This window comes from Ambystoma mexicanum, chromosome 2q (assembly GCF_040938575.1).
Source record: "Ambystoma mexicanum isolate Mex_15411 chromosome 2q, UKY_AmexF1_1, whole genome shotgun sequence".
Lineage (NCBI taxonomy): Eukaryota > Metazoa > Chordata > Amphibia > Caudata > Ambystomatidae > Ambystoma > Ambystoma mexicanum.
Window position 1 is genome coordinate 204,427,355 of NC_090924.1, and position 20,382 is coordinate 204,447,736.

The 20,382-nt window shown below is 50.4% G+C and overlaps 1 protein-coding gene across 1 annotated transcript in view; it reads right to left on the minus strand.

Annotated features, from left to right (window-relative positions):
- The window catches only part of SMG1 (SMG1 nonsense mediated mRNA decay associated PI3K related kinase), a 2,768,248-nt gene that overhangs the window by 1,599,079 nt on the left and 1,148,787 nt on the right, over nucleotides 1–20,382 (minus strand). The window contains exon 37 of the mRNA XM_069647131.1: nucleotides 8,095–8,312. Within this exon, the coding sequence (XP_069503232.1) occupies nucleotides 8,095–8,312 (218 nt within the window). The remainder of the gene's footprint in view (nucleotides 1–8,094; nucleotides 8,313–20,382) is intronic.

The window sequence follows — 20,382 nt, forward strand, 5'->3', positions numbered from 1 at the left end:
GACCCCCCCTTTGCGTTAGATTGTGTTTGGTGTGTTGTCGCGAACCATATCCCAGAACTTTCCTAACCCAACATAACTGAACGAAAAACATTATAAACTTGTGAACTTGTTTCCACCCTCATGGTAGTGGGACCGAGGAGTCTCTGCGCCTCCTCCGGGTTCCTCCCGGAGCGTTGAGCCCCTTGATTCCCCTCGCGTCCCAATCGGCAGGGTGTGTCCGGGCTTGTCGTGGGTTCCAAGATTCCCCCCCCCCCCGCCCTGGCTTAGTTCAATCGCCTCTGTGGTTTACCTTTCGTTGTGTTCGTTTTGCGGTCATCGGTTCCACCTCCGTTCCATTTTCGGGTTCTATGGCGTTCGTTGTTGTGTGGGGCCTGTTCCTGTCGGATCTATCGTGGTTTGGGCCCTTCTGGTACAGGTTCTCTTTCGTGTTGATGCCTGGGGTCGGGGGACCATTCCCAACGTCTAGGTCCTCCCTCTTTCCTCGGTTGCCGTGCTTCCATGTTTTTCTGGGGTGCCTCCTCTTCTTCAAGCTGCAGCAGAGTTATCCCTTCTTCGCATGTGGAGATCCGCTGTGGTTTGCCTTCCCATGTGAATTGAAGTCCGAAGGGGTATGCCCATCTGTATATGATGTTTTAGCTTTCAGTGCCCTCGTGACTAGTTGCATCAGTCTCCTTTTGTGTAGCGTGGATAGGGCTAAGTCCTGAAAGAGTCAGATTTGGTTGACATTAATGGTGATTGCCTGTTGCTTGGGGACTGCCCGTAAAATTTCCTCTTTCATCAAGTATGAGGTCATTGCCATGAGCACGTCTCTAGGTCTAGCTCCCGGGTCCTTTCTCCTGGGACCCACTCTGTGTATCCTGTTGATGGATATGCTTTCGGGTGGGAAGTCGTTGAGCATGCTGCTGAAGCATAGTTGGATTGTGTTCCTGAGGTCTTTGTCCCCAATTGTTTCAGCCAGGCCTTTATTGGATCTTCATGAGCGGTTTGAGATCCTCCGCCTGTAGTTCGAGGTTGTGTGTGGCTCTGGAGATCTGCTCTAGGAGGATGCTATTCTGTTTTACTTCTTCCGCTGTTTCCGAGAGGCCCCCCTCCGTGGTGTCCACTCTGTCACCCAGCTCTTCGATGTCCTTCCTCATCTCTTGCAGAGAGGATTTTAGATCCTCATGAATTGTTCCCAGTTGGGTCTGGAGGGACTCCATCATTCTGTTCTCCATGCCTCTAAGGCATTCCTGTAGGTCCTCTTTGTTCAGTGCCATGGTGTCCCGTTCTGTTATGTTCGTTTCTACGTTTCAGTGCTACGACTTGTTCCTGTGTTGTGTCCCCTCCTGAGGTTGCTTCCAGAATAGTTCCAATTGTCCGTTTCACCCCTTCGCTGTGGATCTGGTTCTTGCTGGGGTGCTCTTTGGTTTGGTGCCGGACATCTGTGTTGTGCGGCTGGTGTGGAGGTGGAAATATGGCTCTTGTTGTCCCGGGATGGCTGTGGATGGTGTGTGATTTTGGTATTGTGGTGTTCCAGGAGGACTCTTTCCACTGGTTGGCTTTCAATAGGGCAGCGTTTTCTGGCGCAGAAAGCTCAGTGCGTAATGTGTGTCCAATGACTTTTCGTATGATGCGGAACCCCCTCCAGGCGCCCTGGTTCACGGCTATTCTGGAGTCATGTTGGTCTTTGTCGTAGGTGGTTCTCTCTCCTTCCGTGGGCTTCTTGTGTGTTGTGGGGTATCTTATACGTTCTATTCAGGGTAATTTCCTTCTCTGTTGCCCCCTTAGGCGCTTGATTAGCTGGACCTGCGTTCAGAAAACTTCTCCTTGAGCTCTTTCTTGACTGTGTGTGTGATTTGATTGGTTTTGGCGGTCCTTTGTGTGCAGAGTGTTTGCTGAATTACTCCCAGAGGGCCTAGTGCCTTGCCTTCACTGACTCCTCCGCTGATCCATTTGTGCTATCCTGCTGCACTATCCCGCCGGGAGCGTTAGGGCGGCTTTGTGTACCGGATATAATCCGGAGAGAGCACGGTACAGCAGCCTCGGGCCGTGCAGCTGTTTGCCCCTTGCGGGCCTAGAATGTGTTGCCCGGATGGGAGTAATGCGGTGGGAGACCGGTGCTGGTTATTAGAGCTAACGGTCGGTGCTCTTTGAGATGTGGGCCGGTTTCAATCCCCCCCTCCCAGGTGCAGGTCTCAGCAGTTGGCGGCACGGGGTGAGGGGATTCTGAGTGCCGAGTCTTTCTGCTTTCCCCAGAAGTAGGGTTCAGTTTGGGGATTCGGAGTTGTGGGGGTGAGTTCCCCTCCTCAGGTGTGTCGATCGCGGGAAGACAGCCCGGTTCAGGAGGTTAGGGCTGGTGATAGGTGCACTCTCGGGGGCATGGGCTGGCTTTCAGCCTAGTATGTCCATGGGGGGGGGTCCGTTTCTTTGAGGCGTTTTGTTTGCTTAGTTAATCCCCCTGTAGGGCGCATCACATACCTTCCGGAGGTGCATAGGGGTCCGGGCGGCCGTCACCGGGTTGCCGGGTGTGTCGGGACTGCTCCAGATCTCAAGTGGGTTCGGGTGACCTGCTCCGCTCAGAGCTCTCTCCCCCGCGGGGAGGACCGCAACGTCAGGGCTTGTTGGGGTGGCGGCTGGCTTTCGCCGGAGGCCCCTGAGTCGCGGGCTACTTTTCCTCCGCACCCGCGTCCGTCTCCGCGCCCTCAGCACCCGACGAGGAGGGTCGCCCAGGGGCGGGGGTGCCGTTTCCACCGCTGAGACCGTGGGTCATGGGTCTGGTGTGCGTTCTCTCGCCCCCGCTTGTAGCAGCTGGGCACCAGGTGTGCGAGGCCGGGGCCTTCGGCGCCACCGGCTATTGATGGTTATGGCGGGGACTCGGAGCTGTCCCACTCAGAGCCTTTGCCGCGTTGGCGAACGACGGCCACGGGTCACAGGACACAGTCGGATCCGAGGTGCCAGTATTCTTATATGTTCTCTGGTGGATGGGGCATCAAGCTTTTTAACGTATGGGCAACTTTAAGATGGCCATCTCATACCAAAAAATAAATGTTTCAACACAACTCGGTGACCTTTGTTTGAACATTTTAGACAAAATATACATGTTTTCAGCTGTCAGACTGGATATTACTGAAATTGTGGAAATAAGCACTCATGATAATTGAGTTCAATGGAAGGACATTGTTAGGACAGTTTTTCTGAAGTGCTACCCACTTCTTCAAAACCATTCAACTGAGGCAGTACAAGACTCCACTCTTAGTATAAGACTGTACCACCTCAGTACATGGCAGCGTAGGCAGAGCAGCCAGGCTTATCTTAGAAGGGAGAGAGGGCAGTAGAAGCAGTACAAGTGAAATTGCAATACAAATGACCCAAAGAAACACTGAAACTCTATGTATTGTAAAAATAAAGGATTTATTTAAATACAGGTAGGCCCAGATAAATCTAGCGGTTAAGTAAGTACTAACACATAATATGAAATCACAATATAAAACACTATACTTGAAAGCACACAGGCCCAAGTATAAACCTTATTTGGAACACCTCAACAGTAGTTCTAGGGAAGTCAAAACCTTGTTATACACATTTAGTATAGGTCAAGCCTATTCTTTGGGAGTAAAAGACCAATGGTTACTTTCAGAATACTTTTGGTAATACAAGGGCAGTAGGTCCTTCCAGTTGTATAGTGACTCTGGGAACAAATCACAAACCGTCAACTGGACAATATACCTTTTTGGTGAAGAGTGAAACACTTATTCTAGGTGCAGTAGAAACCTATAACCATTTTTGTCATAACACATAGTTATACCAGTTGAGTAAAACCTAAGGAGGTAATATAAAACTACAGATGTTTTGGAATTCAGGGAACCCCAGATGGAGGTAAGCAATAACTTTGGTAACTTGTTTTGGATGGCACACAGCTAACACAAAGTAAAACCCACATACTTTAACTTCAAAATGAGGGGAAAGTAAAACCCAATGTCACACTTTACTGAATAGTTATTCTAGGTAGGCAACAACCTAATGTAGACTTATTAAGGACAGGCTAGCAGCAAGTCAGGGGAAGCAAGACCCAGTTGGGGGACACTCCTACAGTTATCCTAACAGGACTAACCTGGTGATACCAACAGTTGGAGGACACTCGTACAATTACCCTACAGGAATTATCTGGTGAAACCAATACATTACTTTTGTAAAGAGGCGCAACCTAATCACAGGAGAGTAAAATACCTTCACATCTACTTTCTATTAGACTGGCAAAACAGTGGCTAAGGAAGAAAAGATGTTAACCATACTTTTAAGAATAGTGCATCACACATTCAAGATCAGTAAGAACTTTTGCAACTGTTCATTCTTACAATTACAGTTACCAACCAACTCTTTACAAGTGTAAAACACTTGATTTCTTTTCTAGGCAGAAGTCCCAATCCCTTCAAAATCTTTCCCTTATTCTTGGAGCATGAGTGTTCTCAGTGGCAGAAGGGGGGTCACTAGGACTAGTGACCAACATGCAGTGATGGAATAAGTTCTTTAGTAGCAAAAGTCAGAGTTCCTTAGGAAGACTGGGCAAACAGGTGAGTACTTTACTTCTAGGGTTAGAAGAGGGTCCAGGGTTTTCACAGAAGACACCCCAGCAGGATTTTAGCAGTGGTACTGGGTGCACTGGATGAGGGACCTCCCAATCACAGAAGACACCCCAAAGCTACACAGACATCCCAACAGGCTTAAGGCAAGTATATAACCAAGCCAACACAGTACCTCATCAATGAAGAAGAGATTGCAGCAGGAGAACATCAGGGTCTGCAGCCAAATACCCAGTCAGTGGATTCCTTGTCCTGGAAACTGAACACAAGACCTCAGAAGCGACTTTGCAGCAGGGATCGATGAAGAAGGCTCTAGGCAAGATTTCTCTCGTGGCCGAATGCGGTTCTGCGGGTTTGGCGGCTTTTCAAGGAGCACAGAAGACAACAGAAAATCGCGGTTGAATTCTCGTCGTTTCAAAGGTCCAGCACTCTTGTGAGGGGACTTTTCGGACTCTATTTGTGTCTCTGGAGATACACCAGGATGCCCAGGAAGTTTCAGCGATATTCGGAAGACCGCGCACCGCACAGTGGCTGGAGGTCCCAGGGTATTGCAAGAAGGCAAGGTTGCAACAACCCGTGGGACGGCTCAAAATACAGGTGTTCGAGTCTAGTGGGTCTCACCAGGCTCTGGGTTCGGTTCGTCGTTTTCAGAGACCCCAGGTCGATTGGAAGGAAGAGCTGCAGCAGACTCTGGTTACACAGCAGGCTCTCCGGTCGCTGGAAATCATTCCCACCGCTTTTCCTTCATCATCCTCTTCGGTTTTCTGTTCCAGTGGTCGACATGACTTCAGCTTCCAGGTTTCCAGTATTTATCAGAACTACAGCACAGCCTCTGCATTCTCTCCCTGCATTTTACAAGAAAGGGGCATCTGGTTGTCCAATCAGGACAGCCAGCCCCCCACTGGGATTTGTCCCAGTTGAAGGAAGGCGGAAGACAAAGGATGAGGGAGTTTTGGACTCCTCCCCCACTTCCTGTGCTTACAGACTGACTGGAGCCTGGACGGGGTGTCCAGGGGACTCCCACCAAAGACAAAACTCAAACAAAGGAATTTCTCGCCCTGGATGTCAGGGGAAGGAACAAGAAACGACAAGAAACACCAAAATGCCAGAAAAAGAAGACAGGGGCCATTTTGGTAAAATGAGCACCCTTAGGTGCCTTTACTGCAGTGTGATTACAGCCCGCGGTAAAGGTGCACCAAATTAGTAAAAGGTATCACTGCCACCAGCCATTAAAGGTAAGCTTGTCACTAACAGAATTGTTACAGTTTTACTGTGAAAGGGGATACATTGCATCTCCCCAGCACTCTGTAAAAGGGATCCAAAGATCCTTTCTACCCTTGGGAACTGTAGTTCACTCAAGGTTAGCACAAGAAAGGTAAAAGGGGAGCCCCTAGGGCAACCCAGCAACAACAGGCACTTATTGCCAATAAGTTGTCAGACATTATAACTTTAAAAAGACACTATGGAGAGTCTTAAAAATGACACCCATAAAAAGAGTTAAAGATTAGGCGAGTGTGGAAAAAGGTTCCCACTCACTGAGGTATTAATGAAAAATATCCCACTAGAAAAGCAAAAAGTCCTGGAGCTGAACCAGGAAAGGAAGATTTACCAGCTCTGTGGAAATCTTACCTAACAAACATGTCTGTCAGTTGTGGCCGCGTCAGCATGGTTTGGAGTAGAAGGAAGCTTGAATCCCGATGTGGATTGATGTTTCACAGCAGGCCATGGACAGGCGTGTGCATGAACGCAAGCCGAGTGATGGCTAAAGGATGCCAGCGCCCAAGCACAGGTGCTTGAGCACCGAGACACGAGAGGTTGGTGAATGGGAGCAGAGCCCAGGCGGTGAAGGTGAGAGCCTTTCACTTCATTGTCCCTTGATTGAGAGCAGGTATTCTGCTTACACGCCCAATGGCAGGATGCCCAAGACCGTGGAGCAACTACAGCATTCGGACTTGTATGCGGGTTCGGCGGCAACAGAGAAGTGTGCAAGAGTGTGAATTAGCGTGTGAATTAACACCTAAGGTTTTTGGGGTGTTTATGGCAGGGCAACATTCTTTTGGTATTTTTCAGCGCAAGAGTTACAACATGAATTGACCATTAAGCGGCATTGTGGTATCATTCATGAGCATGGAAAATGTGTAGCATGGAGTGTTCTGAGATCATCAGGAGATGGTCTGGGGTATTATGTTAATCATTTTAAGGGAAGGGTCTCAGTCAGGCAACTGAGTGTATATTGTATATGATACAGAAGGCAAGCATTCTGTCTGTGATGTATATGTATCTATGTTCATGTGACCAATTGCTGTGTGCAGTAAAGGAGTCATGGCAAAGTGTTAAGGGATGGATGGTGACTACATGTGTAAAGAGTGATACAAGGAAGTATTGGAAGAGTTCAAATAAGCAAGAGAGGTTAGTATGAATAGATGCCATTGAGTAGTTGAGTGTCAGAGTAGTGAGGGCCTTTCCTTATTTACCCCTACCCATCTTCCTGGTGTTCTTAATTCCCTGTGCCTATCCATAACCTCTTCCGAACCCTCTTCTCCCCCCACCCCGTCGCCCACCCATTTGGTTGCCTCGAGGTGGCCTGTGCATAACAAGAGGACAACTTGTGCTAATCAAGGTGAGAGGGTCATGCACATGCAGCTACCATGGTTAGGTTTAGAGCATGATCACGCTTACGACAATATACAATTATTTATCAATGTGTTCTCTTGGTTGGTGAAACTACATACAATTAGCTTGTGAACTTGTTTCTTCTTTGTAAACAATGAAATAAATTAGGAAGTAGAACTCATTTCTTTTACATTTTTCATGGTTCAAAATATACTGTGCAGAGAAATCGGTTGCCTTAAGAAAATATCTGGGAGTCGTGCAACATGTGTTGGCATTACACTACAAGATCTGAAGTAAAATAAACCAAAGTGCAAAATAGAATATTGAACCAAGTACATTTTTTTCATTCTTATTTGGGATCACTTTACATCTAAGGCACTAAACATTCAAGGATGCGCACACTGGAAGTACCCAGTATTCGCTAGCATCACAACAGCCACAACATTTCTACGGAAGACAACTATATTTCTGTTAACTTCACTGAAATACCATAAAATGGTATCTGCTGGCACTACTGCAGATTACAAAAAGAACACCCTAAACTACTATGTTTGTGGTGGTGAAACTGAACCTAGACAAAAACTATTAGGGAAGCTTTGAAAGGAAAGAGCAACACCAATCAAAAGCATAGCATGAGCAAGATATGGACGTATACTAGGGCAGTATATGCAAGTGTTGGATTAAGATCCTAAATTCAAGTGAGATACAAATTCATGTGTACATTAATGTTGATTCGTTGAAAAGGTATATGCAATTGCATAATTGTACTCTCCCCACAGTTAACTGCATTATAAAATATGTATGGAACCACACCTGAATGGTTAGTTGATATGATGGCACTTCTATAATGCTTTGCAGTGTTAAGGGCGGTTAACAAATAAAATAAAAAGAAATGCTGAAACATTTCAAATGTAGCGTTTACCTGTAACACCATTGTTGGATTTGCAGAGGACAATTTGTCTACAATTTTGCTGTAGCAATCCTGCATCATTGCTTGGTCTTCATTTAAACCATTTTTCAATTCTTCCATGCCACTTTCTTGAGAAGCTGGAGGACTTCCAACCTCACAATCACCTTCCAACATCTCTTCACCTTGTATACTGCCAAGCAAGGTGGGTATTGCAGAGGAAAGCTTGTTACCTATATAAAAAGAATAGAATGGAGGTGTCTTAGGATTCAAAGAAAAAAGCTTGAAGAACAAAATACTAACCATCTGTAATATTCCTTTCTCCCACAGATTCCTCATTTTAGAAATATTTCCCAGGTGTATAATGGTTTGGGAAACTTTCAGCTACTTCTATACTGCCCTGCCCGTTTTGCTAATTCTTATAGGGAAACTAACCAGCCTTTAATACAGTCAGTACTGGGAGGCTTGGTTTCTCTTTTGGAATTCATGTATATTAAAATTGCACAAGTGTAGTTACGATGCTTTTTGTATCTCAACTTTTTACCAGATGGATTTTTGGTTACTTTGACAATGTGCTTAAGACAGCTATGTGATTTCTACCATTTGTGATATTTTTCTCATGCACAATTGCATTTACCGCAAATGGCTACTAAAGGTGGCTTGCACCCCAAAACAGCAGAACAGTGAGATTTTCACTTGTTCTTTGGCCACGTTGTCCTTTGTCCTTCCTGCCTTCTCAAGTCAGGAAATGACATATGTTAATAGCTTTCCGGTGAAAGCTGCTGCTTCCACAGGCGTGCGTGTGTCAGAGGAGGAGGGCTGGGAATGTCAGGTCTCACTCTGCATCCTCTGCCGGCCGGTTATTCAGGATTGGACAACCCAGAGCTGTTTGAATGTTGCAGATCCTTACTATTGGTGGGATTGCTCCCATCCTTAATCTCCGATAAATGGAGGGCTCAAGCACCTAATGAACAGATCATTGTTGGAACAGAGATGTCTACGAAGAAGAGCAGCTTGCCGACGACCAGAAGATGATCCCTGTAGCTAATCAGCATCAACTCTAATGATAGGCCTGGTGAAGCCCTGCTCCTCTGCATGATCTCAGAAAACCCTTGTTGGTGTTACGAACGTTGGACCGGTAGGAATAACTAATTGGGGCCCCTGCTCACAGATCAATGACTTGGAAGCGTTTTTAAGTGTCCCTGGACCCCCCAGTGGACTGACTACCTCACTTTTGTGCTACAGCGCTGCATAAATCGGCTTTCTGAGCAGAGCCATAGGACTCTCAGGACCTTCATCTTATGCCATACGTCGTCTGTCCTCACTTGGGCATCTTCTGTGTTCACCGCTTGAAGATCGCCTGTTGTCACCAGACCATGGTGATCTCTGATCGAACCATCCTTCCGATTCCTGAGAGGTGTCCTGAAGAGTATACTGCTGAGGTCTGCATCTTTTCTTCGTTTGGGGGTCTTCAACAAATTGCCTTGAACAGTCTGATGGGACCTGCGGCCAGCTACCAACAAGAAAAGTGACACCTCTGCTCACGACACTTGGGCTCCACTCCCTCTAACCAAGGGCAAAAGATTGGAAACCCAGAAAATTCTGGAAAACCTGCAGTGCCATTGGGAAGAATCTGAGTCGTGGGGTAAGTGAACCTACCACTTTCTGTCCCCCTTCTCCCCCCCACCCACCCCCCCCCAACCACTGCTCCTCCCATAAGGTAACATTGGGTGGAGAGACATTTCCCTAATCTCCCTCTAGCCTGGCCTTTGGTCGTTGAACCTGGGTCAAGGATCCTGTCCTATGTAACAGGTCAAGCGTTGTGGTCCTATCGATAGGGATGGGGGACCTCAAACCAACCAGGGTGCCTGAGTGCAGGTAGGACCCCTCCCCACCTTAACTGCACTGATGGCGGCGCCGGCATCTGGAGAAGATGCCAGCAGCCGAGGGACTCCTCAACAGACGGCGAGGAGCAGTGGTCTATAAAAAAAAAAATAATAATGGGTGCCATGCACAGCACAACACCTGCCACTCAACGCCAGAGGACACAGCAAAGGATTGCAGAGTACTAAGGGGTGCCATACCACCCACAACACTGACCGACAAAGGAGCATGCACAGGGACAAGTTTCCACTAAACCATCAAGGAAATATTTATTAAAGTAAAGGACAGGAAGGCATTCCCCATCATCCACTACACTACACGACCTGGGATGTTACGATCATTTTAAAACACCCATGGAGGCCATCACCTCCAGGGTCCATGTTGGAAAGGAAGGGCTTAACAACCCTTTTAAGCCCTCCCATGGCCTATCTCCTCTCACACCCCATGAAGCCAGGTAGGTGATTTGCTAAGGTAAGTTGGCCAATCCTGGGAGGGAGTGGGTATTTAAGTAAGCCTGTGTGAATGGTTTAGTGTGGGTTAGTTGAGCGAGGACAGGAGACAGTGGAGGACATCCGCGAGACCAAAGGGGGCAAGAACGAAAGGAATGAAGAGGCTGTTGAGGAGAGGGTCTGTGGAGTGTTAGTGTGTGGGAGCAGAGACTGAGTAGATGTAGCGGTGGTGGTACTAGGAACAAGTTACTTACCTGTAACTTTTGTTCTCCAGCATGGGTCTGGCATGGATTCACATGCTCACGAGTATTCCCCCGTCAGGCTGGGAATCCTCGGTAAAGAAAAAAACAGTTTTGTTTCTGAACTGTCTTTCTACTAATAACCAATCACTGGTCTCTGGGTCATACTGCCCCCAGCCAATGACTGCCCTCTACCTAAGCCCCTCCTCGGACAGCCATCTTCAGATTTGGCAGCACGTAAAGTGGCAGTAGTACCAAGTGAAGAGCCGCAGAGGGGTTGGAGCGGAGGCTTCACATGGGAATCCATGCCAGACCCATGCTGGAGAACAACAGTTACAGGTAAGTAACTTGTTCCTTCTCCATCATGGGGTCTGGCATGGATTCACACGCTCATGAATACAAGAATACATAGCAGTACACACATGCACAACCACGGGAGGTGGCAAGGCTCAACATTAAGCATTTCAACAACTCAATATTAAGCATCTCTTACCTCCTCACCTTCAAGTAAACAGGTTGCGCAGCACTGCCTGGCCGACTCTGGACTCCTCCCTGGAATCCCTGTTGATGCAGTAGAATCTCGTGAAGGTGTGCGTTGACCTCCACGTAGCAGCCGTGCAGATGTCCAGCAGGGGCACATCAGAAGAATGCTGTGATGGCAGCAAACACTCTGGGTGAATGGGCCCTTGGACGTCCGGGCAACGGTTGGTTTGCCAACCAGCGACAGTGCATGATGCAGCCGGAGAACCATCTGGAAATGGAAGCCTTCGAGAGGGCCTTCCCTTGGTTCACAGGTCCAAAGTTCACAAACAGCTGTGATGTCTTCCGAAGACTCTTCGTGCGGTCCACGTAGAACTTCAGCGCTCTAGCCACATCCAGTCAGTGCAAAGTCGTCTCAGCCGGCGACAAAGGCGGCGGAAAGAAAACAGATAACACCAAGTCGATGGAAGTCCGACGGCACCTTGGGCATAAAGGAGGGGTGCGTCCTCAGCACTACCCTTGTCTCATGGAAGGTCAGGTATGGAGGTTTACAGGAGAGGGCCTGATCTCTCCCACTTGTCGTGCAGAGGTGATGGCCACAAGAAACGCCGTCTTCCACGATAGGAACTTCAGCGGTGCCGAGTGCAAGGGCTCGAATGGGGGACCCACAAGCCTGGTCAGCAGCACGTTGAGCTACCATGCAGGGGCCGGAACCTTCAACGGCGGGAACGAGCGGACCAGTCCTTTCATGAACTCCTTCACCAGGCGGTGAGACCACAGCGACGACCGCCCCAGAGTTCTGGTGTAGCAGGAGATAGCCGCCAGGTGGATATTGATGGAGGCATGTGCCAGCCCCGCCTTGGCCAGCGACAGCAAGTACAGCAGCACTTGAGGGGCCGTAATCCGTAGAGGGTTGATCTTCTGTGCACGGCACCAGACAGAGAATCTCTTCCACTTATGTCTATAGCACTTAAGAGTCGTGGATGCCCTGGCCTTTGCAAGTACCTCCTTGCATCCAGTGCTGTCGAAGCCAGGCCTGCAGATTCAGCGATCCCAGGTCGTGGTGTAGGATGGCGTCTCCTTCCCTGGTGAGACGACCCGCTTCCATCGTCAGTTTGACTAGGGGTGTGGGGGGGATGCGGACAAGTCCAGAAGGTCCAGGAACCATATCTGCCACGCCAGTGCGATGAGGGCCATCCGGCACGGGGACCGTACAGGAACAGTCCATCCCAGGGGAAGGAGAATGCATTGCCCATGCTCCCCGGCTGGGGAAACCGGCTGGCGAACCTCCGGTACTTGGTGTTCGCTGCCGTCGCGAACAGGTCGATCTGGGGACTGCCCCATTGTCGGAATAGGAAGTCCACTTGATCCTGCCGAAGCTCCCACTCGTGACAAGAGCTCAGCTCCCTGCTGAGTGAGTCGGCGACAGTGTTTTTCACTCCTGCCAGATGAAAAGCTACCAGGAACATCCCCTGGGCGATGGCCCAGTGCCACAGATCCTGCGCTTCCTTTGATACGGCTGGGGATCTGGTGCCCCCTGCTAACGGATGTGGAGTATAGTGGTGGTGTTGTCGGTGAAGAGCCGTACCACTTTGCCCTTGAGACGGAAGGAAAGACCCAAGGGCCCAGAACACGGCCCGGAGCTCCAGGACGATGTGCAGGGACCTCTCCTCCGGGAGCCAAAGGCCTCTTGCGTGGAGATCTCCGGTGTGCACTCCCCATCCCTCCAGGGAGCCATCCGTCATCACCGTCTCCTGATGCGCTGGGGTCTGGAAGTCCATGCCCGCCGCGAGGTGCGCGGGAGCCCCACCACCGGATCGCCTGACGGAACGTCTCGTTGAGGGAGATCTGGTCTTCGAAGCTGCCCACCGCTTGCATCCAATGGGTGTCGAGTAACTCCTGCAGTGGCCGCATCCACAACCTGCATAGATGCACGAAGTAGATGCACGAGGACATCATGCCGAGCAGTGACTTGATGGACCTCACCCTGGCCAATTACATGGTCAACAGCCGTTGTACCTTGCCAAGGAGGGCCTTTGTCCTTTCCTCCGACGGTGAAGCCAACCACGCCACTGTGTCGAGTCTGGCTTCTAGGAACAGGGCATCTTGCGACGGTACCAAGTGGGATTTCGCAAAGTTGATCAAGAATCCCAGATCCGAGAGCAGGCGGACGGTATTCGCTATGTGATCGATGGTGAGTTCTCTTGACTTTGCTCGGATGAGCCAATGATCCAGGTAGGGGTATACGTGGATCCCCTGCAGGTGCATCCGCGCCGCCAGGCACTTGGTGAAGACCCTCTGCGCCGACTTAAACCCAAAGGGCAGGGCAATGAACTGGTAGTGTCGCCCTTGGACCACAAATCGTAGGAACTTTGATGTCCTTGGTGTATGGGGATGTGGAAGTAGGCATCCTCCAAGTCCAGCGACGATAGGAAGTCGCATCCCTCCTGCTGTCCCAACACGTGCTGAAGTGTGACCATCCAGAACTTCTGGGACTTGATCTATTTGTTGAGGCGGCGAAGGTCTAGGATGGGCCGCCAGCCGCCTGTCTTCTTTCGGACAAGGAAGTACTGCGACTATACTCCAGAGCCTCTTCGGGACGAGCTCCATCGCGCCATTTTTAGCATTGCTTGTACCTCCAGAAGCAGCAGTGGCACGTGGTTTTCCTTCCTGGCCATGGGTGGTAGATGGGGGCACTTTCTTTGGAACTCCAGAGTGCGCCCGTGGGCCAGGGCATCTAGAACCCAACGGTCAGTGGAGATGTACTCCCACACACTGACTAACTTTGCCAGCCGGCCTCCCACCGGGGTGCTCGGGTGGGGGGCCCGACGTCACGACCGGTTCAGTTTTGCTTCGCCGAGGCCTTGCCACCTTGGCCTCCTTGGCGACGACAGTGTCCGCCGGCCTTGCTGCGGCTTCTGTAGGTTTCCTGCGACAAGGAGCGGGCCCGCCTGGCGGTACGACGCGGAACTGCCGCCGAATCCTTTGGAGGTACCTTGAGACTTGCCTCCGGAGGTCCGAAAGGACAGCCGTCGTGGAGAGAACCCAAGGCCCAGGCCATCTCGGTGTCCGCCTTGATGTCCTGCATTGACTCATCCACTGCCTTGGCCAACAGGTCGTTCCCGTCGAAGGGCATGTCCAGTATCCTGGTCTGCACATGCTCACGTAAATCGGTGGCCTTGAGCCAACCGCACCAGCGAAGGCAAACGCTGTTGCCCATCTGGCGAAAGCCGGTGTCAGATGTCTGGCCACCGTGATGGCGTGGTCCGAAGCAACCTGGCCTTCCTGCAGGATTTCAAGGGCTTCCGCCCTCTTGTCGTCTGGGAGGAAGTCCAGGAGGGTGAGCGATCTTGAACCACAGCTCCCTGTCGTAGGGTACCACGATCGTGAGGGCGCTGGCCGCTTTGATGGTCGTCACTGCCGACGAGCTGACCCGTCCCAATGGCGTCCAGCTTCTTCCCCTCGTCGTCCGGTGGGGAAGTGTAAGTTGATGTCGTCGCCCCTGCCGATTTTTTCTTGGCCGCTGCGGAGACCCCCAAATCCAGGGACGGCTGTGCTGAGGCACAGAGGGGCGGAGTCTGGGGCCCAGTACTTCTTCTCGTACCAGTCCCTCTTCGCAGGAGCCGTGGACGGGTTTTTCAGCAGTGCCAGACCTTCGTCCCAGACGTCGTCCAGTAACGGGACAGACTACTGTCTTCCTCTTGGCCTCCCGTCGTTGGTAGAGGAAACCTTCCTTCCTTCTGCTCTTCGGGGCATAGCTGGAAAAGCTCCAATGCCCTGGAGATCATGGCGTGAAAGGAGCCAATTTCGTCGGGAGGGGAGGCCCGGGCAGGGGGCCGATGGGAGATCCATCCCGTCATCACCGACGTCACTGCAATCGTCATCCGTCCCCGCAGTCTCCGTTCCCCTCTCATCCCTCGATGGAGGTGAAGGTTGAAGGGAGGGGGAGGGGGAGGATGGATTCGCCTCAGCTTGTTCAGTGGGCTCCCCGACGGTCCAGGAGCCGCTGGATCGTCCGCTGGGGGCAAGGGCAAAACCTTGTCCTTATCTCCGTACACAGGGTCTGCAAAGCCATCAAGATTACACCTGAATTGTCCTGTGGCGTAGGCATTGATTGTGACGGGAGAGACGGCTGAGGTGCAGGTTCCTCTGTTTCCTCCACGGGCTGCGGCTCCTCATCAGCTCCACCGTTCCTCGCCACATCCGCCTCGTCGGGATCCCTCCCGCAGGACCTGGCTTCCTTGAACTTCTTGTCCAGGATCTTTTTTTTTTTTTAAATAACAAAATTTATTGCATTTTCGTTCCATAATACGACGTTTAATACACAACCTTATAACCTTGCATACAAGTGGTAGAGCAATGTGCGCAGGCGTTGCATGGATATATACATATATGAAACAGATTGAAGATACAGATAGTCAAAATAACAATTGGCACTTTATTGATTGTCTCGATCGAGTGGTGACAGGTGATATTACATTCTGTGGCCGCGGCAAGGTCGGCTCCAAAGTCTGTTAGTTTATTCTGTGCGTGACTTACAGTGTCTGGTCCCATTTCCACCAGATTTTGTCTGCCTTGCCCGGGCAGCCTCTAGCTTGGTAGACTCTGCGTTCCATTAGGATAATCGCATCTACGTCAGATAACCATTGATCATACTTTGGAGTTAATTCCGAGCCTCACAGTTGCGTAATATTTCGTTAGGCTATTCCTGTGGATGTTGAGTAGTAGCTTCTTGAAGCGAGACATATCCCCTTCCTCTTCTGTCCAGGATATTTTTGACGCCAGCCAGCTCATCCTCGCAGGTGATATCTGTGTCCGTTATGGCTACCGTGCCCCCCCCCTCTTTCTCGTCCCAGCATTTCACAGGGTCTTCTCGATAGGCTGGAAAGATAATTACCTCCGGGGTGGCAGAGAAACTCTAGGCCCGGAAGTAGTCTCCACTTGGGTACCCTCCACAGGCTTTGCCATGGCTTTTGTTGGGCCCCGGTTGCCAGAGCGCCCTCAAAGGTCTTAGAAGACCGCTCAGACTTCTCACCTGCTTCTGGGCTCTTTCCCTCCAGCCAGTTGGTGAGCCGAATACGACGGTCCTTCATTGTCTGGACCGACATGTTGTTACATAACGCACAGTCCTCCTCCACGTGCGACTTGTCGGCGTGAAGGCAGTAGAGGCACCGGGAGTGCTCATCTTCCCTGAAGACCTTCTGTAGTCCACATCCTGGGCAGTTCCTGAACAGTTTGGATCCAGTAGGTGTCGAATCTCCTTTGTCCTGGGACATGTCCGAATCGGGGTAGGCCTCGAAGGTCTTCCCGAATCCTCCAAGAAGTGTAATTCGACAAAAATCCGCCCTTGAGGGGTTTAGAAAATTCCGAAACGGGTCCGGTTTGATCTGAAGAAGAATTGGTGGAGCTTGAGGTTCGAATAGACCACAAAAATAAGAGTAAAAACTCTTTGAAAAAACGCAATACGCAGTAAAAGCTCGAGAGCTACAGCACGAGGACTCCCAACACTTGAATGTGCCGTAAAAATCTGAAAATGGCTGCCAGAGGAGGGGCTTAGGTAGAGGGCAGTCATTGGCTGGGGGCAGTATGACCCAGAGACCAGCGATTGTTATTTGTAGAAAGACCGTTCAAAAAAAAAACTGATTTTTTCTTTACCAAGAATACCCAGCCTGACAGGGAATATTCATGAGCATGTGAATCCATGCCAGACCCCATGCTGGAGAAGTAGTAGCTGTGAGTGAAGACAGTATGTAGCGTGAGCAGCACATGAGAAACTGGCAGTAGTGGAGTAGTAGTTGGTAGTAGAGGGTGATAGTGTGCACTAGCGTATAGAGAAATAACCACACTGACAATAGTAAAAGGATGCAAAGGGACTAGAGCGATAATGTGAGCAACAAAGTAGGAAGAGAGAGTGGGAGAATAGGAGTAACTATTAGCGTAGAGTGGGACAGAGATTATAACGAGAATAGCGAGAGACAAAGAAGTAGAGTGAGAGGATGGAGGGGAAAGATGTTAACAGAGGTAGTAGAGGGGTAATTGGAGATACGAGCGATAGTAAGAACAGAAGAAAAGTATTAAGATCAAAAGGTGTAGGTGGAAAGGCGGAGTGAGAGATCAGAGGGACAGTGACGTGGTTGGAGAAGAACATCTTTAAGAGACCAGTATAGTGAAATGTCAGGTACGAGCAGCTGTGGGAGAAGTGAACGCGACACCAGGAGGAGGAAGGCACTGTTCGAATGGAATTCTAAACTCTGGCCTGGTGGACAGAGGTTTAGGAGGTCATCCTATTTATAGTGAACAGAGAAACTTCTCTGAGTTTAACCAAACCAATCAAGGTAGCATTGAGAGAGGCAAATGTTAAATCTCAGGAGTGGTGAGTGGGGTCAGGGGTCTACAATGAGTCCACACAGTGAAACACAAAGGAATACACTAAGTATCAAAAATATTACATTTATTGTATGCCCCAAAACACTATGGCAAATGACCAATAACAGGAAATAGTAGTACACAATAAACACTATGAAACATACAATCACAGTTGGTCAACGCACAATAATCAATTCACCCCCCATCTCACCCCCAAACACCCTCCATGACAATAACTGAAAGGGAAGCCAAGTACTTAGATTTAACACTGACGGTCCACAGGAATTACAACCCTAACTTATGAAGTCCAACCCCAAGTTGAATGGGGTCTTGTGCCCAAAAGTTCAAAGTTTCCAAAGAATTTTAGGAGTTGGTAAAAAGTTTGAGCAAGTATCTTGAGGTTGTGAAAATGGGTCCAAAAAACAGATGAAGCAATTCACTGGTGAGTAAAACCTTTTCTAGCTTTTGGAGGTCTTTAGGGAACAGGTATTGCCAAAGCCAAGAGTTGTAAACCAATTCAAAAGCTCTGCAAACTTTTAAAGGGTGGAGATAAGGGCAAAGATAAGTATCGTAACTTATCACCCGTACTCTGATTTTTCCTTCGACTTGGCAGGTCATCGGAGGGTCGCCTGAGGCAGGTTTTCCTGCCTTACGTTCCATTTGCAGATGCCCAAGAGCTACAGGTGCAAGATAAGTTCCGGTTGGGTCTAGGAACTGGTGCAACCTATTCCTCTGGATGAATGCAGCAACACTGATGCAGGCCCCTCTCGGCACTCAACTAGATGAGGTAAAGCCGGTTTCAGTGACTGTCACTGATGAACGGCAACAGCAGGCGTCACAGATGTCATGGTTGGAGAAAGCCTTAGATCTCACTACTGAGTCGCTTAACGCTTCCATTTGTGTCCGTAACACTTCAGAGTCTATGACACCCTGGCCTTGGCGAGGTCCTCCCTGCAGTCCGCAGGCAGCTTGTAACCACCAAACTCTAATGCTGCAGGTCCGAGGCCTTCAGGATCAGCAATCCTGGGTCATGGTGCAGGATTGCGCCTCCTTCCCAGGCGAGAAGATTCGCAACCATTGGCAGCTTGACTGGAGGGGACGCTGACATGCTGAGAAGGTCCGGGTACCAGATTTGCCTCGGCCACGCTGACGTGACGAGGATCCTCCTGCACCGGCACCGTCTGAGTTGACTGATGACTCGTAGTAGTAGCAGCAACGGAGGGAACGTGTATGTGAACAAGCCTTCCCAATGGAAGAAGAATGCGTCCCCCATGCTCCCCTGCTGGCGAACCTCTGGCACTTGGTGTTCGTCGCCGTCAGATCGATCTGGGGACTTCCCCACCTGAGGAAGAGGTTGTCCACTTGATCCTGCCGAAGATCCCACTCGTGGCAAGAGCGCAGTTCCCTGCTGAGGGAGTCTACGACTTCATTTTTCACTCGCGCCAGGTGAAAAGGAATGAGGAACCTCCTCTGGACGATGGCCCAGTGCCACAACTCCTGTGCCTCTCTGGATAGCGCCGAGGATCTGGTGCCGCCCTGCATCCGGATGTAAAACATTGTGGTGGATTGTCCGTGAAGACCCTCACCACTTTGCCCTTGAGGGACGGAAGAAATGACTTGAGGGCCCAAAACGCAGCCCGTAGTTACAGGTCTTGATGTGTAGCACCTTCTCCTCCGGCAGCCACAGGCCTCTGGCATAAAGACGTCCAGTGTGTGCCCCCCCCTCCAGGGAAGTGTCAGTCGTGACTGTCTCCTGGTATGGAGGGGGGTGGGGGGCTCTGTAAGCCTGTGCCCCGGCAATGTTGGAGCGCACGCCCCACTACCTTATCGCTCGATGGAACTCCTCGTCTAGCACGATCTTGTCCTTGAAGCTTCCGAACACCTAAATCCAGCGGGAGTCCAGGAATCCGCAACCTGCAGAGCTGGATCAGGTAGATGCATGACGACATCATGCCGAGCACCATCATGCAGAGGTCCTTACCGTGGCCATCTTCAGTGCCAACAGCTGCTGCACCTTGCACAAAATGGCCGCTATCCTCTTCTTCGACTGAGCCGCCAGGCAGGATACCATGTTGAGCGCGGACCACAGGAACAGCGCATTCTGTGATGGAGTCAAACAGGATTTTGCACAGTTCACCAAGAACCCCAGATTCTTCAGCAGCCGGCTGGTCCTCTCCGTGTGATCGACGGCGATGTCCCTTGACTTGGCCCGGATGAGCCTGTCCTCGAGATATGGATACACACAAATTCCCTGTAGTCGCAGATGGGCCGCCACCGGAGCCAGGCACTTCGTACAGACTCTGGGCGCCGACTTCAGTCAAAAAGGGGAGAGCCTTAAACTGGTAGTGCTTCCCTTCTACAACGAAGCGCAGGAACTTACAATGTTTTTCATGAATAGGGACGTGTAAGTAAGCGTCCTCTAGATCCAACGATGAAAGAAAGTCTCCCTCCTTCAGTTTGCCGAGCATGTGCTGCAACATGACCATCCTGAATTCTGGGACTTGATGTACTTGTTGAGTCGTCTTGGATTGAGAATGGGCCTCCAGCCCCCGGTCGTCTTTCGTACCAGAAAGTATATTGAGTAAACTCTGGAGTCCCAGAGTTGCTTCGGAACCAGCTGTATCGCCCCTTTTCTTAACATGGCCCAAACCTCCAGCAGCAGCTGAGGTATGTGTTGTTCCTGCCGGGCCACTAGTGGTATTAGCGGACACTTTAGCTGAAACTCCAAAGTGTCCTTAGGGGAGAGCGTCCAGCACCCATGGATCGGTGGAGATGTTTTCCCACATGCTGACTAAGTTCGCCAGCCAGCCTCCCACCGGGGTGCAGGGGTGGGCGCAAGGCGCCCTGGCCAGTTCAGTCCTGCTTGGAGGCCGGTGCGCCGCCCT